Source organism: Mchenga conophoros, linkage group LG5, assembly GCF_057382185.1.
Source record: "Mchenga conophoros isolate Kocher_MC1m ecotype Shallow Benthic linkage group LG5, M_conophoros_male_GT1.1, whole genome shotgun sequence".
NCBI classification, from domain to species: Eukaryota; Metazoa; Chordata; class Actinopteri; order Cichliformes; family Cichlidae; genus Mchenga; species Mchenga conophoros.
The window spans coordinates 40,352,187-40,373,048 of NC_140530.1; the positions used below are offsets into that span (position 1 = coordinate 40,352,187).

A 20,862-nucleotide genomic window follows, 5' to 3' on the forward strand; every position below is an offset into this window, starting at 1 on the left:
TAACACCTCCCTTCTAACAGGAACAGCTCCAGCTGATTTCAAACATGCCACAGTGCAGCCAGTTCTCAAAAAAGACTCATCTGTAACTCCCTTTGGTGTCCAAAGTCCTGGAGGAAATGGTCTTCCTTCAGCTCCAGGCTTTTCGGACCTCTGCAACACTCGACAGCTTTAAAACCTGCCTGAAGGCACATCTTTAACTTTTAGTTTCTTTGTTTCTGTCATGTCTTTGAAGTGTTTTGTCAGTTTGTCCAGGACTTGACGCTGAGCCCTGCTCTCAGACACTGACACAGGTGTAACTCCGTCAGGCTGGATTTAAGAAACAAGAGCTTCAAGTTTAAAAAACAAGTTCGGCGCCATTTTCTGTCAGTACGGAGATGTGACGTCACCAGATTGGTTGGTTGGGGCCAACAGACTCACATTAGTCACTACATTACCCTCCAAAGCTTGGTGCCCCCCCAGTGCATCCTCTTAGTGTTCCCGAGGCTGCTTTTACAGCGTTTCACAGCAGTCAGAGCTTCCTGTTAGTACGTACCTCTGTTCTCCCTGACAGCCAGCACTGATGCATCCTGGGAGGACAGATGAGAGTAACCCGTCAGTGAACAAACTCACACCCTCACCTGCTCTGAGCCTCACTGAAGCACACGTTTACCTTCAGGACTTTGGGCTGCAGGCGACAAGGGCACGCTGGGAGCTGGTTAAGGGCCGAGGTCACGTCGGGCGTCTCCACGGCAGCCAACGAGCTGCAGAGCGCCTTCACGGATTGGACGAGGCGCTCCACATGCAGAGGCAGCTCCACCTTCACAGACGACAGGACAGAGGAGGAGGCTCAGCGAGCAGCTCAGAGTCTGACTTTATGTTTTCATGAAATCTCTGATAGTCCGGATTCAGTTTAAGCTCCGCCCCTTCACATTCATGAACTCAAACCTCATCAACGTGAACACAAGACGGAGCGCAGCGCCACACATCAGTGTGTGTGTGTGTGTGTGTGTGTCACCTCTGACAGCAGGAAGGACTCGGCCTCGTTGTGAAATGTGTCGAGCAGCAGGGTCAGAGCCTCCCTGATCGACAGACAGATGTTATCAGTAAATCGGTGATTGATTGATCAGCTGTTGGAGGAAATCAGAGTGCCTCTGCGAGCTGCGAGCTCCACCCCTCACCTGGTGACTGTCTGTTTGATTGGACGCTCCTGCAGCAGGATGCTGTGGTTCATGGTGGACGCCGTCTCATCGTCATCTTTCTGTAAAAACAAAGACTCAAATCATGCAGTGGCGTGACGACGATGGGTGACCGGGTCACACCCTGGTTTATATGCTGTGTGTGTGAGGGAGTGTGTTTACGTGTACCGTGCGGGCCAGCTCGATGCTGATGGACGATCTCTTGACGAGGCACAGCCGGACATCCCAGTCGAACTTCAGACACTGCTGAACGAACTCGAGCCCACCCAGAGTCTGCGCGCTGAGACGCACAGAAAGACACACACAGTCAGACACACACAGGGCACAATACTGCTTCCTCTAAGAACCCCTCCACAATAAAAGCAGCTGGAAAAATCCACTCACTAAGTGGATTTCTGAAGCTTCACAGACTTTAGACCCAGCCGGTTTAACAGGTGAGGTGACTGGCTCTCATCGTATCTGAGGGAGTTTAACACCTGCAGCGTTTAGTCTGTTTAAATCAAGCTCTGGTTCGATCCCCCTCGGTGCGGTGCAGGCATGAACACAGTAACCACACTCGGCTGCAGAGCAAAACGAGCGGTTCACTCATGGTGCGAACGTGACCCGACCTGAACCAACTACCAGGAACACGTCACAAGCTGGAGCTAAAAGAGGTCCCGTAGCCACGTGTTTTTGTATTCTCACCCTGCACAGGTCTGTACAATAATTGGATAATTGGAGGTGAGCTTCCCTCCCTCCAAGACATCTACAGGAAGCGCTGCCTGAGGAAAGCGGGGAGGATCATCAAGGACTCCAGTCACCCCAGCCATAAACTGTTCAGACTGCTTCCATCAGGAAGGAGGTTCTGCAGCATCCGGTCCCGTACCAGCAGACTGAGAGACAGCTTCTTCCACCAGGCCATCAGACTGCTGAACATGTCATAGACACCTCAGCTTCACTACTGGAACTTTAACATTATGCACTCCACACTGTACAGTAACGCCACTGTTTTGCACATATTCAACTCTGTATATTTTATATATTTTATTATTATTATTATTATTATTATTATTATTATTATTTTATTTATTTTTACTATTTAATTTGTAAAAATGTGTATATACACACACACACACACACACACACACGTAGGAAAATATTTAGTATACACATCCAGAAATGCATACACTATTATATATTGTACATATATTTATTAGTTTCAGGTTGGCCATTCTTGTATTTTGCTCGTTTGTGTTGTTGTGTTTGCACATCTCTGTTGCTTGTGGGGCTCGCACACAAGAATTTCACTCACATGTGCTGTGCCAGTGTGCCTGCACATGTGATGTGACAATAAAAGTGATTTGATTTGATTACAGGCTAGCAGCAAGTCGGGAAACAACCCAACTTCTCAGGTTTCTCCCACACACCTTGTTCCTGTGTTTACTTGTGCTGGTCCCGTCCCCAGACACACCTGGCCAATGAGCGGACTGAACACTGATGTGGTTTGCTTGAAGTTCACTTGGATTTTTCTCTGTGTGACAACAAACCAAACCACAGGAAGAAGGTGTGAAAACGCCCCAGAGGGTCGAAGTTTCAGCCCTCGGGCCATCGCTGGGTCACCTGTGCATGCTCCATGATATACCATTCTATGCAGACGACACACAGCTGTACTCACTGCTGCTCGACGGGTGTTAATGGTGCATGTCCCAAACTGAACAGACGAGACAGAAATATTTGCTCGAACATATCTCTGATCTCAGGTCTGAAAAATCACATCGACAAACGTATTCATATCTGAAACTGGGCCATATCATACCGTTCACAGTGTAATGTTGGGCAACGATAAGAAAATGAAACATGGCGATAGAATATGGGTAAAACGCACATGCGCAGTGCCTTTGTTTTCATACGCACATGGTGGACAAATCATGGCGGTGACGCAGAACGAGAAGAGCGAGAGCGGATCGTTGAATGAAACGATGAACCTGAACTGGTTTGTAAAAACGCTGCAGCTTCACTGGTGTGGAACTGGTTTAGCTTTCGTCCGTCAGATTCACAACAAAGCACTATTTCTGGTAGCGCATGCTAGCGGGCCGCCGTTATTACCGTGTTGTTTGGAAAATACGGCGCACTTAAAATCATCCTTTGATTTGTCTGAAAGTCGACAGAGCCCCTTATAATCCCGTGTGCCTTATGTATGAACCCTGGTTGTGTTTACTGACCTCGAAACGATTTTATGTGCACGGCGCTCGAAAATCTGTCAGATGTTTCAGTACGACTTTGCTGAGCTACGAAGCCGCACCGCTTGATGGATTGTCGGAGCGTTACGGCTATCGTAGGCGGAGCCTCGCGGAGTGATATGTGTTGTGCTTCAGCATAATGTTACCGTGTTGTGTGTGTATAACCTCTTTAAGTTCTGTGGATGTTATACATGGTTATGCTGAGGATGTGTCGGCCAGTTTCCACTGAAATGCCTTTTGGTTAAACTGTCAGCGAGGAATTTGCATTTGCACTGTTAAATGTTTATATAACTTTAATGCAGATAAAAAACAGCTGCTTGTTGAAGTGGAAATACATTGATGGTTTTTTGCACTAATAAAGTTGAGGAGTTGTAAAGTATTTTGTCTCGTGTCAGTTATATCGTCAGTTATATCGTTATCGCAAATTTTCAAACGTATATCGTGATAAATATTTTTGGCCATATCGCCCTGCGCTATGTGGAACTGTCCGTACAGCACACTCCAGATCAGCAGCAGCAGAGCTTCATGCACATATGAGCACGTCACACCAGTACTGAACGCACTTCATTGGCTCAGATTACAAAGCTCTCACTGTTAAGAACCCAGCACACCTCTCAGGTAATCAGCTGCACATCTTAAACTGTCCCACAATCATATCTCAGTCTGCTGACCTGAGGTCAGTTACAGCACTGCAGCCTTAGTCCTTATAAACCAACACACGTCTGTGTGAAGCATGTTGAGTGTACTGAAACATGACGAACGGGCTGTCTCAAAGACTTCAGGACACGTGACGCCGTAAAGACACCGACAGCCAGCAGAGCGCCAGGCGGACCGACAGCTGTTCACAAGTGATAAACACTCATTGTTCCACCACAGGAAGTCCAGCCAGGCTCCGCCAGGATATCTCTCTCTCACTCTCACACACACACACACACACACACACACACACACACACACACACACACACACCCCCCTGCTGTGGGGATTTGTACAGGCAAACAGACACACCGCCTAAAACAGCAAGGACGTCGTTGGTGTGTGAACCCAGAGCTGGAGCACTGTGCGTGCGTGCGTGCGTGCGTGCGTGCGTGCGTGCGTGCGGTCATTACTGCTGCTGGTGTAACAGCAACCACAGCTCTGCTCTCTGTTATTATGTCTGAACCACAGACCACAGATCAGCTGGAAGAGGACGCTCCCCTACAGAGATGCTGAGTTCAGGCACGGCTCGGAGACCCCGAGGTTCTGAGGTTCTTACTTGTGGAGGAACTCGTCATGTCCGCAGACCTTCAGCAGGTAGTCGTCCACGTTCACATGGTCGAGGTCGTCCTGAGCGTAGCACAGAGTCTGGTAGATGAGCAGGTCCACGGTGGACGAACCTCGGACACACACACACGCTGCAGTATTATAAACAGGTGAAGTATAACTCTACACACGCACGCACAGCTGGATGCCATCAGCAGGTCCTTTCAGGGTAAAATAACATCACAGCATAATTTAGCGTTTCTTGGACATAAAACTGACTTTAAGAGGACAAACTGACTGAATTCCTTTAAACTGCACTGGCAGACTTTTGAAGGGTCAGTGCTGTTCTGTTTGCTCTCCTGACCTTTAACCCCTGAGCTGACCTGACTGACCCTCCGGGGAAATAATGGCGTGTCCCAGATGAATTTTAAAAAGCAAGATGGCAGCCAGCGCGCCGGTCGCGTTTGGGTATTGCATATTCATACGAAGCTAACGTTTTCAGTCAGACATTTCTATCCTCACGGAAAAACCAGACGTCTTACTGTCACAGGTAAAGGTGAGCGGCTCTCTGAAGTGCTCACTGATGACCGTCACCTTCACACTGACCCCCAGGCCCTGATGGAGCTCTTCGTGGCCGACGGAGGGCGACCACACAAAGCCGGCGTTCTTTGAGCGGTCACAGCACGGGTACGCCGAGCGCAGCCTGAGGGCAAAGACAGGTGAGAGGGCAGCAGGTGGAGACGCCTGCAAGGGAGAGACTGAATGTGATCGTCACGGCAACAGGCTACTCACACATCCAGCGTGTGGCAGAACGCTGCCACCTCCTCGTCACGCTCCTCCGACACCTGGAAGAGCTCGTACCCGAAACCGTTCATCCTAGCGCCCAGCGACACCTGCAGGACACGCAAAGACAGCCAATCAGAGACTCTCACACACACAGTTCAGAGTGTGTGTGTGTGTGTGTGGTCGACATTAAAGCGTGGTGGGGATTGTTTTACGTTTCATTTAAACATTGAAAAAACGTCTGAGGCAGGAAATGAAATTGAGGCTGCAGAAAAAGAAGAAGGAGGAAGAGGAGGAGGAGGAAGAATGTGGTGATGAGTTCGTGTTTTGAGGGAAATAAAAATGCTGAAACTGAAGCGTCAGTCTGAGCACGTCCAAGCGCGGCGAAGGAAGCGTGTCAGGACGCCGCCTGCCAATCTGGTTTCAAGTTACAGCTGGTGGAACTGGTCTGACTGGGTTCCATGCGAAGGGCTGGGAATCAAACCGCAGCACTTCTCCAGAAACCATCTGAAAACCTGGACTTCCTGTCAGGACTTCTGACAGGAAGTGACACAACTCTGAGCGCGGGGGTGTTTTTTCTAAATGAAGCCGCTGCACAGCTGCAGCGTGTCTGAACACAAACACATCGACAATGATGTAAATTCAGCTTCCTGCTCTCAGAAACACGAAGGAGGCGATTAACGCCCCTCAAAGACGAACACTTCCTGTTTTCTGCTGTCGCACTCAGATTCATGTTGGCTACCGTCAGCGCCAACATTTTAGCCGCCGTCTGTCTGCAGCTCTAACCTAACAGAGCTCAGAGCAGCAGCTGGGTGCCGACAATCACGTATATTGATCTACTGATCAGCAGTGCAAGCAGCTCTACGAGGTTTTGCAGATCAGGTGTGTCTGCACGGTGCCACGTCTTCCTGAGTGCGAACCAATCAAACTCACCCCAAACTGCCCACAAAGCACCAGAACAAACAGCAGAGAGAAGGAAGACCCGAGTGCACCGGTGACTCCTCTGTATTCAAATCTGAGGTCATCACAGCTGAAGCTTGGACCAAACCAGGCCGTCGACAGGTCGGCGAGCACGGCAGCAAATCTCCAACAGAACGAGCTGCTGCAGAGCTCAGAGAGCTGCGCATAAATAATGATGTCCTGTGTTTCACATCATCTCAGGTTGTATCTGAATAACTCTACGATCTGCTGAGGACCAGATCATCTTCAAAACCAGATCAACAACAAAAGCAGAACAATTTAAGGACCCCACCTGGACCAAACATGATCCAGGTGGGGTCTGCTGACATCAGGAGAGACACACTCAGCCACAATCTAACCTGGCCTTCAGAGAGTGTTAAGAACCAAGTGACAAAGGTCCAGGTGAAGCCCATCAGAATCCACCCCTGACTTATTAGCTGCTGGTGGCTTTGTTGACTTTTCTGCGAGTTAATTAAACTGATCGGTTCTGATGAACTCGAGATACGTATTGGGATTCATCTCAGCTGAACTGGCTGTGTGCTTCAGTTCAGCTCGAGTTTGATTCATGTGGAAACATAGTGACACCAAGGGTGCAGCGGGACCCTCGTTACAGAAGAAGCAGCTCTTCAGAGACAGAGATGCTGCTTATAATCACACACTGCAGTATTCAACAGTGTTAGAAATGCAATCAGAAAGAAATTGTTTAAGTGGCCAATCAGAGTACAGCTCAACACAAACAGCTGACGCACGACCTCAGAGGGGCTTACCGGGTCTGCAGAGACCGGACGCTGGTTCTTGTTGCTCTTGGGAACAGCTACGTACGTCCTGGGAGGCACCTGAGGGGGGAGCGTCTTGCTGCGGGCCACGGGCTTGCCTGATTGGTCGCCGTTGGCCCTCCGACCTTGCCAGCTGTCATTTAGTCGGGACAGCGAGTCGTTGATGGTGTCATAGTTCAGGTCTCCGGAGGTCACTTTGGGCCGATCCACGTTGGGCATGAACAGGTTCACGTCCCGCGGCACGGTGGAGGGTCGGGGGGGCAGGAAGGGGTTCTCGGACACTGCCAGTGGCGGGATGGGGTTTCTTGGTGGGATGGCGGGGGGTGTGTCATCTGGAAGAGCGGGAAAACCCTTTGGCAGAAACCCTGAACTGGATCCGGGAGAGTCCCCAAGGCTGGGCACAGAAGCGTCCCTGAACTTGCAGACTTCAGAACTGTCCAGGATGTATGGGGACTCCTTGACGTAGCCGCCCTGAGGGGGGAGGGCCCTGGCTGGGGCGGACTGTGGAGACTGGGACCCTCCCGCTTGGTTCAGGGAGGATTCGGACCCGGAAAGGCCCATCAGCAGGTTTCCTCCTGGCGGGGAAGGTGTGGACTGGTGGCGCTCGATGGAGGGATTGGGGGTCTTGGAGCCGGTCTGGCTGGGTCCCGTTCCGCTCTTGTCCTGTCTGAGTTTGGACAGGGCATCGTACTCCATCTGCAGGGCCTCAGCCAGGACGATCTCCTTCTGACTGAGACCCAGAGCCTCCAGGCAGCCCCAGCCCGCCTCGCTGCTCTCCTTCTGGGTCTGAGCCGCCGACATGCCACCTCGTAGCAGAGGAGGAGGAAGAGCTCGGTTGAAGCGCTGCTGGAAGAAGCAGTGACGTCACATGGAGCTGCTGATCAGCTGAGGATAGAGAGACAAAGAGGTGGTCAGCCAAAGCTACAACGCTTCACCCTGGAGCTTTATTCTGAAGGAATAACAGGAAGTTAAGGTGAAAATATGTCGTCTTTCGCAGCATTAATCTGGTTTACGCTCATAAACATAACAAGAACAGCTGCAGCTACGGAATTCATTTGAAAACCTTACTTCGTGATGACAAAGTCGGGTGTCTGCGCCACCGCCCGCTCGGCGGTGAAAGTCCCCAATCAGCCTTTTGGCTGAGGCCAGATAAATATCGCGCTACAGCAGGAAGTCCCTGCGCATCATCATTTTATCAAACTGACTGAAAGTCAATGATTTAAAAACTGGACCAGCTCCAGCAGAACTGACAGGTAATCAATAATAATCAATATTCATCAGTGAGCTTTTGTGTGTGTGGGGGTCAGCAGGATGATCAATAACTGACATTAATCAGAGAAATGACTGATTAAATTCTCATTTTTGATAATCGATCAATAAGTTAAATATAAATGTATTTTTGATAATTGTTCAGTCTTGATAACGATTAATGAAAGCAGCTTTCATCGCCACCTCAGCCCCGCCCCCTCTGCTAACTGACAATCACTCAGATTTAAAGTGTGTCTGTAGCCACGCGGCTCTGAGGCTGGCTGATGGGAGACGCTCATCATCGCTGACGAGCTGATTGGCTGCACACACCTGAACTCGTCCAGGATGCTCAGTGCGCCTGCTGCTGACTGTTTCTGACTTCCAGGCTCCTCCCCCTGAAATCAACGCACGAGCTGACAAAGAGCCGCAGTGTTTGCGTACCTGGAGCATAATTAAAATGAGAAAAACCAAGACAATTGCACACGGGTGTCTCCGACCCGGCTGCAGAAATCGAGACGTTCAAGACCGGCAGACGCGTCACATGGCGTGCGTCGCTGATGCCGCGTGACATCAGCAACTGAATCAGAGCCTGGCTGCAGATCTGATTCGTTTCGTCTTCTGTGGGACAAAAACATCCGGGTTATCTGGGATTAAACAATCTGATCTGTGACGTCAGCTCGTCAGTGAGGAGCGGCTGAAATCTGTAGCCTGTGCTATGAGACCGGCTCCAGGTAAAGGTGCCTCTGTGTGCGTGCTCAGGTGGACTTTTGTACCTTCTGTGGGCGCCAGCAGGTGAGATAAAAGCTGCTGATTCGTCACAGGTAATAAAGTTCAGACGTGTGCCGATCAGCTGAAGATGAAACTGAACGCAGTTCCTGTTTTTTCCTTTTTCTCGGTTAGACTAAAAAGAATAAACGAACACAGTCGCTGACATGTTTCACCTGCTCGTTAGTTCAGAGTCAGCGTTATAAACTGACGTCGTCTTCATCTCATCTGTCGTCACAGCTCGTCTTCATCACGGCCTGTGCGAGTGTCGTCAGCACGTTAAATCGTGAACTGTGACTGCAGACGCGTGCGACTCGTCCGGACCACACGCACGCTTTAACCTAAGTGTGCCCTACATGTTATGCAGCCACCTGTCACCAGGCGGAGTCACAGCCCTGACGTTGCTACAGAAATGTGTGATAACACGCGATTAATCTAAGGCTGAATTTATTGCTGGTTACTCTGAAGGTGAAGAAGCGAGACGGTGGATATGACCTTTGCTGAAGGGTGGGTGGGCTCTCCCAGAGATGGGGCAAGGAGGCCGCTGCTCCTCCTCACCAAGGCGGTCACCTCGTCGGCGAGGGGCTCTGAGCGCAGGTTTTCACACTTGTCGCTGACTGAAGAAGTCACCTGATGATGATGAAACGCTTCACTGAAAACGTCCGGATGAACAGAATCAACTTTTTAGGGCTTCCTCACCTGGATGACTGAGCACAGCCTGATACGGTTTGCTCTCCATACATAATCTCCTCATTCTAAAAGCTGTATTAAAGTTTTGTTACAGAATAAAAATAAGATTGTGGGGCGATCGTGGCTCAAGAGTTGGGAGGTCGTCTTGTAATCGGAAGGTTGCCGGTTCGAGCCCCGGCTCTGACAGTCTCGGTCGTTGTGTCCTTGGGCAAGACACTTCACCCGTTGCCTACTGGTGGTGGTCAGAGTCCGGCAGCCTCGCCTCTGTCAGTGCGCCCCAGGGTGGCTGTGGCTACAATGTAGCTGCCATCACCTGTGTGTGGATGGGCGCAGTAAAGCACTTTGGGGTCCTTAGGGACGAGTGAAAGTGCTATACAAATACAGGCCATTTAAGAGGAATTAAAAAAAAAAAAAAAAAAAGAGCAGATGACAGTGTTGACCTCACAGGTTCAAGGCTCTAAGCAACAAGTGTGACGAAACCATGAATCATTAATCAATGCTCAATCAGGTGGATCAAGACTACTTATATTTATACGTCTTATCCGGTTTCTTTATCGATGTTTGCTGTAAACAGAACAGGTTTCACCAGTTACAGGCCTGCCCCGGTAATGACGTCATAGCCACATATTTTTGTTTGCAACTGTGAAAGCGTTTGCTGCACAGAAACACGAGCCCATCAACTGTGAAAATACACACTTTAGTTCAAGTTAATCATAACTGTAAGAGAGGTGTGGGTGACGTCATAGCGGACCCTGAACCTGTTACTTTGCTAGCGGACAAACTGCGCAGACTCAGCGGAAAACAGGTGGCAGGTGTGATGACAGCGGCGCTGACTGTAATGAGTCCAAACATCTGAGCAGCAGATGCACAGTTACAGCGAGTCCTACCAAACTCCATTCAAAATACACGCGTTTTAACATCTTTCCCAGCGAGGGGCTCGGACCCGCGCAGTACTGCGGCGCCGTCAGTAACATCCGGTCACCTGCAGCCTGCGGGCCCCTGTAAACACGCCGGGCCTCTGCTGATCGGTCGTTGCTGTGCTTTTTTTTGGAAGTCGAATTTCCCAGAGGAACCCACCCGAGGGATTAATAAAGTTCTATCTTATCTTATCTGATGGGGGCTTTGGGGGGGGTTTCCACCCACATCGCGCCGCGGAGGGCGGTGGCGAGCACCCGCTCTGATTCTTAGTGGTAAACACCAACCTCCGACTACAGCGACCACCCACGCGGACCAAACACAGGCCGAATGACCCAAACCCGAACACAGATCCCGGGTCAGGGCCCAAAAGCAGCCCAGGTCCACAAGGACGAGAATCGGCTTATTTATGGAGGTTTTCCAACAGAGTTTGGTTGAAGCTCCTCTCCGAAGAAAGACGTCCGGTGAAGCAAAGGGACCGGCCGCGGCCACAGCCACCCCCCGCCCTCCGGACACAAGTGCGTCAGAGCCGTTAGCAGTGCGGCGGCAGGTGCGGACTCTTACCTGAGTCGGTGCTCGCGGTGCCCGGGAGCCATTTTACACCGTGTACCGTCCCACAAATCACACCGGTCCCTCCGCCGGGTCTCCCGGCAGATTAACGCTCTGCGCTCGCAACTACGGAGGTTTCCTCTAAGCACTGGAAGCACCGGCTCCGCGCGCTCAGCCTGTGGCGAACAAAGCAGGCGGCTCCGGCGGTGCTCCAGCCGGGAACGACGAACTCTGCGTCTGTCTCTGCCGCCAGCTGCGGACCTGCGCAGTCAAGCCGCAGAGAGCACCACTCTTTCCAAACCTTTCCAAAATAAAGCGGAGATGACGTCACATCATTCAATAACTGCAGCGGACGACTCCCGGGGGTCCAGGCCCCTCAGCCTGAGTTCAGTATGTAGCCCACTGAGCTATGACACGTAATATTTTAATGAACAAAAATCCCTTGTTCACATGCTGTGAAAAATGTCTGAACATTTTATTTACTGCCACATTTAAACTACAGAAGATGAGCCGAGTGCATTCAGCTTTCCAAAAACCTTCAAAATAAAAGCTGTGTAAGACTTTAAACCCCCAACATTTTTTTTGTTGGCTTTTTCTGATTTTTCAAGACTTGAATAAACAGATCTGACCAATCATAGCACTGCGTTTGGTAACAAGCATCATCGTAGCATCAGTACTAAATACACAGTGATGTGAAAAAGTAAAATAATCCTGTTTTCCCTCAGACTCAAAGCTAGGTGCCTCCCAGGGTCAGTCGGCTCTGTGAAATGATTTCTTTGACATCCGGAAGTACGTCTGAAAGCTTCGACTCCGGGATCAAACCAGGAAATTCTCCTCCTGCTGCCTTTTCCTGAGAATCCAGTCTTCACCTAGAAACATCAGAACCAGCTCAATGCCACTTTCTGTCCACTCCATTTTTTTCACAGCATGATTTTTCAGGAATCATTTTTCGGTATTTTCAAGTGAGTTAATACCCTACACGACGTGTGCGGAACCAAAAACATCTGAATTTCAAGTCGTTTATTCGTTACATACTGAGTGTATAAAGGCCTAGGGTGGGTGTTTAGTCTGTTTAAACCCAACTCTGGTTGGTTTTCTTTTCGGTGTGGTTCGTTGGTGCAGGTGTGAATACAGTAAGCATACTTGGACCAAAACAACAGAGACCCTTTTGGAGAAGGTGTTCTCGATATGGTTCCAAACCAACTCCAGAGAGGTTTGTTAATGGTGTGAACAGGATCAGACCTCGATCTGAACCAACAGCCCAGCTACTGTAGCCATGTCTGCATTGTATTCTCAATGTGGGAAGCTACTATGAATGTGCACAGGTCTGTACGGGCTGGCAGCTAGCTGGTTAACTTAAATTTTCAGTTTTCTCACACACCACATTCCTCCTGTGTTTAGTTTTACTGCTCCTGTCCCAGACCAATGGCGTGTCCAGCGGGGTGGCCTGGGGGGGCACAGGCCACCCCCCAAACCAGACTGGCCACCCCAGGTGCCACCCCAAAGGCAAAACAATAAAATTCAATCAAATATCAAATGTCCGATTATGTTTTCACGGTGACGCTCAGATATCCGAGTGTAAGTGAATGCAGCATCGCTTCTGCCTATGCGCATCACGTTAGCAAAGGTAGGAGAGCCAAGCAGAAAGACGGCACTGCAGGAAACAATTTTTCGGTGAAAGAAAATGAGGACAGAATAAATGTCCCGGTAAGTAATATCAAGTTTGTTGAGTTTAGTAAACTTCGGTGAAATTAGAATACCAAGGAAAAAATAACACTTAAAGAATTATTGCAGCCGTGGAATATTTCAGACAGTATGCTACTGAGGGCAGCTAACATAAGAGTTATGAGTTATAAGATGTAATCTAAGTCGTAACATTGCTGTATGGAGCTGCAAATTTGGTTGCAGGTTAACATAGCTGGACTGGCCATCGGGCTTATTTGACTTAATTTTTATTTTTTTTGTAATGGCATGAACAGTGAGAGGTGGTGGATTGGCCAGATGCAGGTCGATGTGTAGAAATAACTCCGTTGTTTGGTGGTGGCTATGGCGGGGCTTCCACAGAGGCAACAGGTGGATGAGGGAAGGGGAGGCAGGAGGAGAGACCCGAAGCAGCCGCCAGTCCGAGTGTCAGGTGAACTGAACTTCAGGTAAGAAGTTATGACCTGCAGTCTATCTGGGTCAGATATAAACCAAGTTTAGGTGGAGTTTATTTTCATGTTGCTGACTTTTTACTGTCAGTTGCAATAACTCGTACTGCGTTCTAGCCAGCTTGACGGAGTTTTTATACAGCTGGGTGGGTGCTATGATGTTACTGATAGTGAACTTTATTTTATTCATAAGGTTAGTAGAGTTGCCAACGGCTCCTTAAAAAAATGGAATGGTCCCTCATTCAGAGAAAATATTACGCGTTTCGTATTGAGCTGAGAAGAGACGCAGTTTGTCCCGGACTTCAGCTAGAATGGAAAAAAGACACAAAGCTGGAGTTATTCTGTCGTTATGCTGCACAGCTGCCTCTTCTCTCATCCTGCCTCTCCTGTTGCTACTTCAATCATGAAACTGATCAATGATCAGCTGATCGGCTTTTCTCTCTTGTTTGTTTATCGCCCACTTTGCGCCAGAAAGAGGAAACCAGCAGATATTGCGCTAAACAACAGCAGCACGTTTAAGCTTGATCAGCTGTTGTTAGAATTTATTTAATATTAATTTCTAGTATCAGCTGATGTTTGCTGGAGCCACAGCTGTAAAGCTGCTGGTCATGATGTCGGTTTGGATATGTGGTGAGAGGGAAACATGAAGATGAAACCAGGAGATGTCCTTACTGAACCATCAGAGCTGAACAGGTGATGGAGAAACAGGTTTACCTTTTAGGTGACATGAATGAGTTGAAGTTATCAACTGTTTCTGAGAGACAAATAACACCAGGATCCTTTTTTAGGTAGCTGACAGCTGGTAACTGTGCAGGGGCGGGTCTAGCAAAGTTTTGCCAGGGGGCCATGTAGGGCATTAACAGGGAAAGGTGGGCACAAAGAAATACTTTTCTTTCTTATTCTCATTTAAAATACCTAGTTTTTATTAAATAATTATCTAAATCTTACAACCAAAGTTTTTATCTGACGTAAAATGTATAGAAATCATACATATACCAACAAGACTGTACATCACTGTCACAACAGGGTTTGTTTTCAGTCAAAGTCTTTATGGCTTTACTACCTGGTGGGTCGGTCTGTAGTAAAAATGCCCAATTTTTTTGTCCCAGTCCAGCCCTGCAGGTTAATACTGGCAGTGTCACCATGCCAGCTGACTGTATTTTATCATCAGCCAGTGTTGTTCTTTATCAATATTACCAAAGTTTACCATAAGGCAGCATAGAAAGTATTTACTTGCTTTCAGGTTTTATTCAAATGTTAGTCTTTTCATTTGTTTCCCCACTTTTTTCCTGTTTCAAAATCAAACACCAGTTTGTGAGAAGATTATCTTCTTTTTTTAACAGGCAGATAAAGTTTTGCATTGGCATTGGCTAATTTGTCAATTGTTTGTTACAAATGTTCATATTTTAATATTCAAAAATGTTTTTGCCCAAAACATATGTGCACTATATGTCAGTAAAAATACTATGCAAATATTGATGTCCTTGAATGCTGAGTAAACACTGACAAAGCACTGATTGTATCTCTTGTACTTTATCAACGCAGTATCTAAAAACTTTGCACCGTAGTGGTTAAAATCTCTTTTAAGAGTTAAAAGTGCATTTGGTTATTAGGTTTATAGGATTATTGAATTATGGTTAAGGGTTGGTAGAATTTTTTTTTTAAACATTATCTGCCAATTAAATCTGCCACCCTTCTCCAAATCTGTGCCCCTACCTGGCCCCCCCAACAAAAATTTTCTAGACACGCCACTGTCCCAGACACATGTGACCAGTGGGCAGACTGAACATTCTCACGTTGTTTGTGGTGATGCATTTTGGTTCGCTTGGAGTTCACTTCAATGTTTCTCTGTGTGAAAACTAACCAAACCACTGGGAAAAACTAACCAACATGGTAAGTGTCCTTACCATGTTGGTTTTGGGGGAGTACAGATTTCAAACATGCCTTATTAAAGTCCCCAGCAACAACATGAACGCCCTCTGGATGTAAACAATGATAACTATGGCTACTGTTAGCTCGCAGGTAGATAAAAGGGCCCGCACTGAATGGACATGGCCTCCAAGTCTGGTGAGCAGTGACTTTTTATAATTCTGTATGCATTATGGCCCCCCTCCCTTACCAGAGTTTTGTTGCGGTCCTGGCTCAGGTGCAGGGAGAGGAGTGCCGTCTGTGTTGCTTGCTCTTCCAGACAATAGCCCATGGAGCACCTGCTGGTCTCACAATCTCTGAATACTGTGTGTCTAATCTAAAGTAAAGTCCAGGTTCAGGCTATGGATGATATCTATCGATTCCTGACGAGTGAAAGTGATCAGTGATTGCAGCAAGTCACAATAAAAAGCATAAAAAACACAAAAACGTGCACAGTAGTCGGGAGCGCTGTGACACCGCGTACACGTCTGTACGCACCACCAGCTTGGCGACTCGTGAGTTTACTACCTCATTAACTGATCTGGACCAGAATAAACAACTATATGTGTGAAAACACCCTCAGACTCCGACATCCACCACAAATGAAACATCATTTAGAATTTAGACCTTTTTATAAAGAACAGGTCGGCTGAGTCTGTGCAGAGCATGATTTGTGGACGGGTCAACAGTTGTTCTCACTGTTTTGTGGGCTGTGGATTAAGGCTGGACTCAAAAGCAGACTCAAATGAGGCGCTGTGACCGAGTCAGAAACCGCAAACAGTAATTGAGAAACCCGTAGCAGTCAATGAGTGTGACAAGACAGGAGAGGCCGACAGTCCTGATCCTCAAGGATCGCCAGAAGGAACCGGCCCTATCCAATTACTGGCCAATAACCTGCATCACTACCACATGGAAGCTCCAGTCAAGCATCATAGTGACTAGGATGAACAGGGATATTGCCTACATGAGTGGGACACAGAAAGGAATCAACAGGAGCACCCGAGAGGCAAAACACCAGCTACTGGAAGAAAGAGCAGTTCCCCAAGACTGCAAGACTGTGCACTGCTTGGATTGATTACAAGAAGGCCTACGACTCAGTGCCCCACACCTGGATCCTGGAATGCCTAGAACTATACAAGATCATCAGGACCCTAAGAGCCTTCATCAGGAACCCAGTGGGGATGTGGCGTACAATACTGGATACTTCAAACACACAGCAAAAGTCATCATCAAGTGTGGGCCCTACCAAGGAGATGCTCTGTTCCCACTGCTGTTCCAGGTTGAACCCCCTCAGTGAGATCATCGACACAACTGGCCATGAATCCGACTACGGAACGAAGCAATCGTCAGTCGCCACCTCTACATGGATGACATCAACTTGTATGCCAAGAGTGAACGAGACATCAATTCGCTGATCCACACCACTAGAATCTACAGCAAGGACACTTTAGAATGTCTTTCGGACTGGAGAAGTGCAGTCAAACAAAGAAAGCCCCAACAATCATATGACCCCTTTTGAGCAAGCACTTTGGCAACAGTGAGAAGGAAGATAAGTAGTGGCTTGATGAGCCAGGCTGGTTAAAGCAGAAACAGGGAGAGAACAGAGTTGGTGCAGAGAAGTCGAGGAAACGATAAAGAAGCCGACTGACCCTAACCCCTAACCCTAACCCTGAAATCTGGCAAGGATTGGATGCTTGAGCTGGTCCTTAAATGTCAGAGGTGACTCCAGCTGAGGCCTGACTGCAGAGAGAGAACCCACCCACGCCCGGAGCGAGGAGAAACCACACCTGGCCTGGACTCAAAGGTGGGGAAAAAAGAGACTCCAAGGGTGTGTTCCAAAAGTCCCTCCTATCTCCTACTTCTAACCTCTGTTCCTTGACCTCAGTCACATTTCCAGTATTGGAAACGTGGGTAGGAGAATCGCTAAAAACTTAAGAAAAGAGAAGAACTGCGTGCTGAGAACTGGAACAGCCTCATACTTGTCTCACCGCTGTGAGAGACGAGTATATGTCCACCAGATGTCCACAATATTGAACCTACAATTTATAGATGATGGACTACAAAATGTGCACTTTACTTTGCCACTATATTTTCTAAACCCGGTGTTAGAAGTGACTTCTGAATCTGTGACAAATAAAAGTGTTAGTGTGTCAGATTAATGGGGCCTTAACCCTCACCCTCAATGTTGCCATTAAACTAGAAAGCCAAGCACGCATACATGCATGTGTCACAGTAACGTGGGACGGCTCGTGATCAGACGGTAAATGGCGTTCCTGTACTTCTGCACATCGTCCAGGTCACCTGTTCACACAGACTTCAGTTTGTAATGATGCAGCTCTCCTGTAGATGAATCCCGAGCTCCACCTGAGTCCTAATCCTCAGACCCTCAGACCTTTGCACAGTGCTCACTGGTTTCTGTCACAAGAGTTATTTGTTAAATCCAAAGCAAACTGATTCTCCTTCAGCCTCCTCTCGTGTATCTGCCTCGCTGTTTTCAGAGACAAACACTTGAACCTGAGCTCACACTGGATTATTTTGGTTAGCGGACCTGCAGCGCCCTCCCTCCTCAGGATTGTTGAGCCACTAATTAACATTCTCTCAGCTGATTGTTGGTTTTTACTGTGAACTGCTAATTGTTAGATCACCCTGTGATGTCACAATAATTTACCTCATTGAATAAATCTGTCCAATATAAGATAAAAAAATCAAATCTCAGTTTGTTATGTTTTCCTGCTGTGATCCAGTGGAGCATCTTTCCTGTTTAGGAATTCTGTGAGTGCAGTAAAATTCCTCCATCATCACTGATCCCAGTTGACCTGAACATGAATCCTAAATCCTGTAACACAACAAAGGACATTATACTCAAACACACTTTGATCAGTTACTATAGATCATAATGATGAGCTCATACAGGAACAACTCCACAGGAAGTCGTTTTTATTACAGCAGGGTGGCGTTCAGAGTTCAGCTGTGAGTTTGCCCTTTGACCCGGGGGATGGTGTCAGGGTTTCAGCCTCGTTTGCAGGGAACCAGAGCTGCATGGAACATAGTTGCAGTGACTGCTGAGGCCGTTATGACGTGCTTATTTAAAATGAAATAAGGAAGGAAGCTGTGCAGGTGCACAAACAAGCGAAGAGGTGAATTTGATGATTTGACAACTGAAATGGATGCGATTGGTTCGTTGCCTCTGTCAGCTTCATGCAGATATGCTCTTTTTTCCCCACAGAGAGATGATTATGGGTAATTTTTTCTTTTATGGTTAAAATGTTATTTGTGAAGAAGTTCATGAAGTCATTACTAGTTAATGTTAAAGGGATGGTTGGCTCAAAAGAGCTCTGACTGTTTGTCAGCCTGGCTACAGAGCTGAAGAGAAACCTGGGGTTGTTCTTATTTTCTTCAATCAGTGATGAATAGTAAGATATTCTGGCTTTGCGGAGGGCTTTCTTATAAAGCAGCAAACTATTTCTCCAGGCTAAATGATGATCCTCTAAATTTGTGACACGCCATTTCCTCTCCAGATTACGAGTCATCTGCTTTAGGCTACGTGTTTGAGAATTATACCACGGAGTCAGGTACTTCTGATTAGAGACCTTAGTTTTCACTGGAGCTACAGTATCCAGAGTCGTACGTAGTGAGGAGGTGAAATTATTAACAAGATATTCGACCTCTGTTGGGGTAGCGTTCAATGGAGTAATCTCCAAATATGAGACGGTATTTTCAACCTGTGTGAAGTACACAAAGCAAAAAACAGCCTTTCAGTGTGAAAAGGACACGCTTTACACTACAGAGAAAGGTTCACTGCTTCGGGGTTTTCATCTTTCTCCTTTAAAAATAAGCAGGAATCATCTGCCAGCTCGTAAAATCTGAATTCAGTAATGCTTGAAAAGAAGTTTTGCATCCAGCAACCAGCAGGAACAGAAATATGGAGACTGCACAGCCTTGTTTTAAACTTAGCGAGTTGGAATCAGAGTGTAGTCATCCTCACAGGACTTCCTGATTAAATACATCCGTTAAAAAAAAAAGGTTTTTAACAGTTAGCTCCATCCCTCGCTTTTCCAAGATGGAGATAATGGAAAACATCTGGATGTGATCTTTCAGAAACCAGCAGGTGAAGTCACAGTAGCTCTGTCATCTTTAAAGCGTGTGGTTCTGTGAGAGCAGCATTCGTAACAGGCGCGAAGCTTTCTCACGCTCTCTGCACGTCTGTCTGGCGAGAACCAGCTTCTTCTGAAAGGTGAGCATGGGAATCTTCGCCATCATTACCTGCACTCACACATGCAACCAGGTGCTTTGTGAAACTGTTAGCTCCAGGAGTGAAAACACTTCCAAACAGTCCAGATGTGTCTGCGCTGGAGTTAAGAATAGGTGAGGAAATGGAAATAAAGCAGATGTTGTTTATCAGATCAGACTGGTGACCCCTGCAGAGTGAGGCGTGAACCATGGCCAGACCGCCGACTTACAGACTCCTGGGCTCAGGTGTTTGGTGGCCCCTCATTAACCTTTTCTGATGATCACAACTTTTCCTTTCTCCAGTAATTAGCCTCAGCCTAAAGTAAGATTTACACACCTGTACAAAGAACAGTTCTAACTGGAGAACACTGCACCTTACTTCCTGTTTAAAATGCTTCAGAATAAGTGCTCACAAAGGTGCCCGGAGGGGTGTCAGGCCTCCAAACTGACAAATAAAATACAATTCAACTGAAAGCTTCACATGATTCTTTGTTTTAAACATAAAAAACAAACGATCATTCGAGTTAGTCGAACTCAAACTTCTTCCACTCACAGGCTGAGCAGGAGCACAGCGCCACCTGCTGGATAAACAGAACTCAGCTCCACCCAAATGGCACATCATCAGGAATGTGAGGAAAAACGTTTCCTCGGCTCCTCCTCTGTGGTTTCAGCTTTATATTCACCATCACTAACATGTAAATGATTGATTCTTTCTTTACTGGTGGTTTTTGTCTCTCATATAAGTCATTTTTAGACACTTTGTTTTCTCCGTTTCTTTCACTTGAAGCTAAGAATTACATTTCATCCATATAAATCTGTTCTTATTGATAAAAAGACACTAAATTCCTGCGCTGAGGTAGCCAGCGCAGGACAATGAAGACGTGCAGGAGACCAGCACTGCAGGCAAACATGACCTCCATTGTCTGCTCTCCATTAATGAAGCAGGTAACAAAACAAGCACTGAAGCTCAGAGAAGCTCTGACGGCAAAGTGACTGAGAAATAAAGGACTGCAGACCCTATTCTTAATGTGATCCAGATGTGTAAGGTCAGGTTTCCTCTAGCAGCTGTGGATCATCCAGCAGGGGGCGACAGGTGATGCTCATGTTTGCAGACGATGCTGTACATGACATAGGGAACGTAGAGCAGAGCAGCATGAGAGGAGGTGGTGTCAGCAGCACAGTTTCACACTTTAAATGAAATCTGCAGGAGAAACCAGACAGCAGGGTTAGTTCTTTATTGATCAACAGACAC

At 47.5% G+C, this 20,862-nt stretch overlaps 2 protein-coding genes across 4 annotated transcripts in view; both read right to left on the bottom strand.

Annotated features, from left to right (window-relative positions):
* Positions 1-11,615, bottom strand: part of pik3c2b (phosphatidylinositol-4-phosphate 3-kinase, catalytic subunit type 2 beta) — a 44,683-nt gene extending 33,068 nt beyond the window's left edge. For both annotated transcript variants that reach the window (XM_085275355.1, XM_085275354.1), the window contains exons 1-10: positions 11,338-11,615; positions 7,147-8,040; positions 5,429-5,529; positions 5,179-5,339; positions 4,650-4,770; positions 1,344-1,455; positions 1,158-1,237; positions 995-1,058; positions 650-796; positions 533-566 (exon numbers count right to left, since the gene is read on the bottom strand). In XM_085275355.1, the coding sequence (XP_085131481.1) occupies positions 533-566; positions 650-796; positions 995-1,058; positions 1,158-1,237; positions 1,344-1,455; positions 4,650-4,770; positions 5,179-5,339; positions 5,429-5,529; positions 7,147-7,956 (1,630 nt within the window). In that variant the 5' untranslated portion in view covers positions 7,957-8,040; positions 11,338-11,615. The remainder of the gene's footprint in view (positions 1-532; positions 567-649; positions 797-994; positions 1,059-1,157; positions 1,238-1,343; positions 1,456-4,649; positions 4,771-5,178; positions 5,340-5,428; positions 5,530-7,146; positions 8,041-11,337) is intronic.
* A 9,215-nt stretch (positions 11,616-20,830) lies between these two features.
* LOC146575146 (actin-associated protein FAM107A-like) overlaps positions 20,831-20,862 on the bottom strand; it is a 23,463-nt gene continuing 23,431 nt past the window's right edge. For both annotated transcript variants that reach the window (XM_085275356.1, XM_085275357.1), the window contains one exon: positions 20,831-20,862. This exon is cut by the window's right edge and continues 1,380 nt beyond it. The gene's annotated coding sequence lies outside the window, so the exon portion shown is untranslated.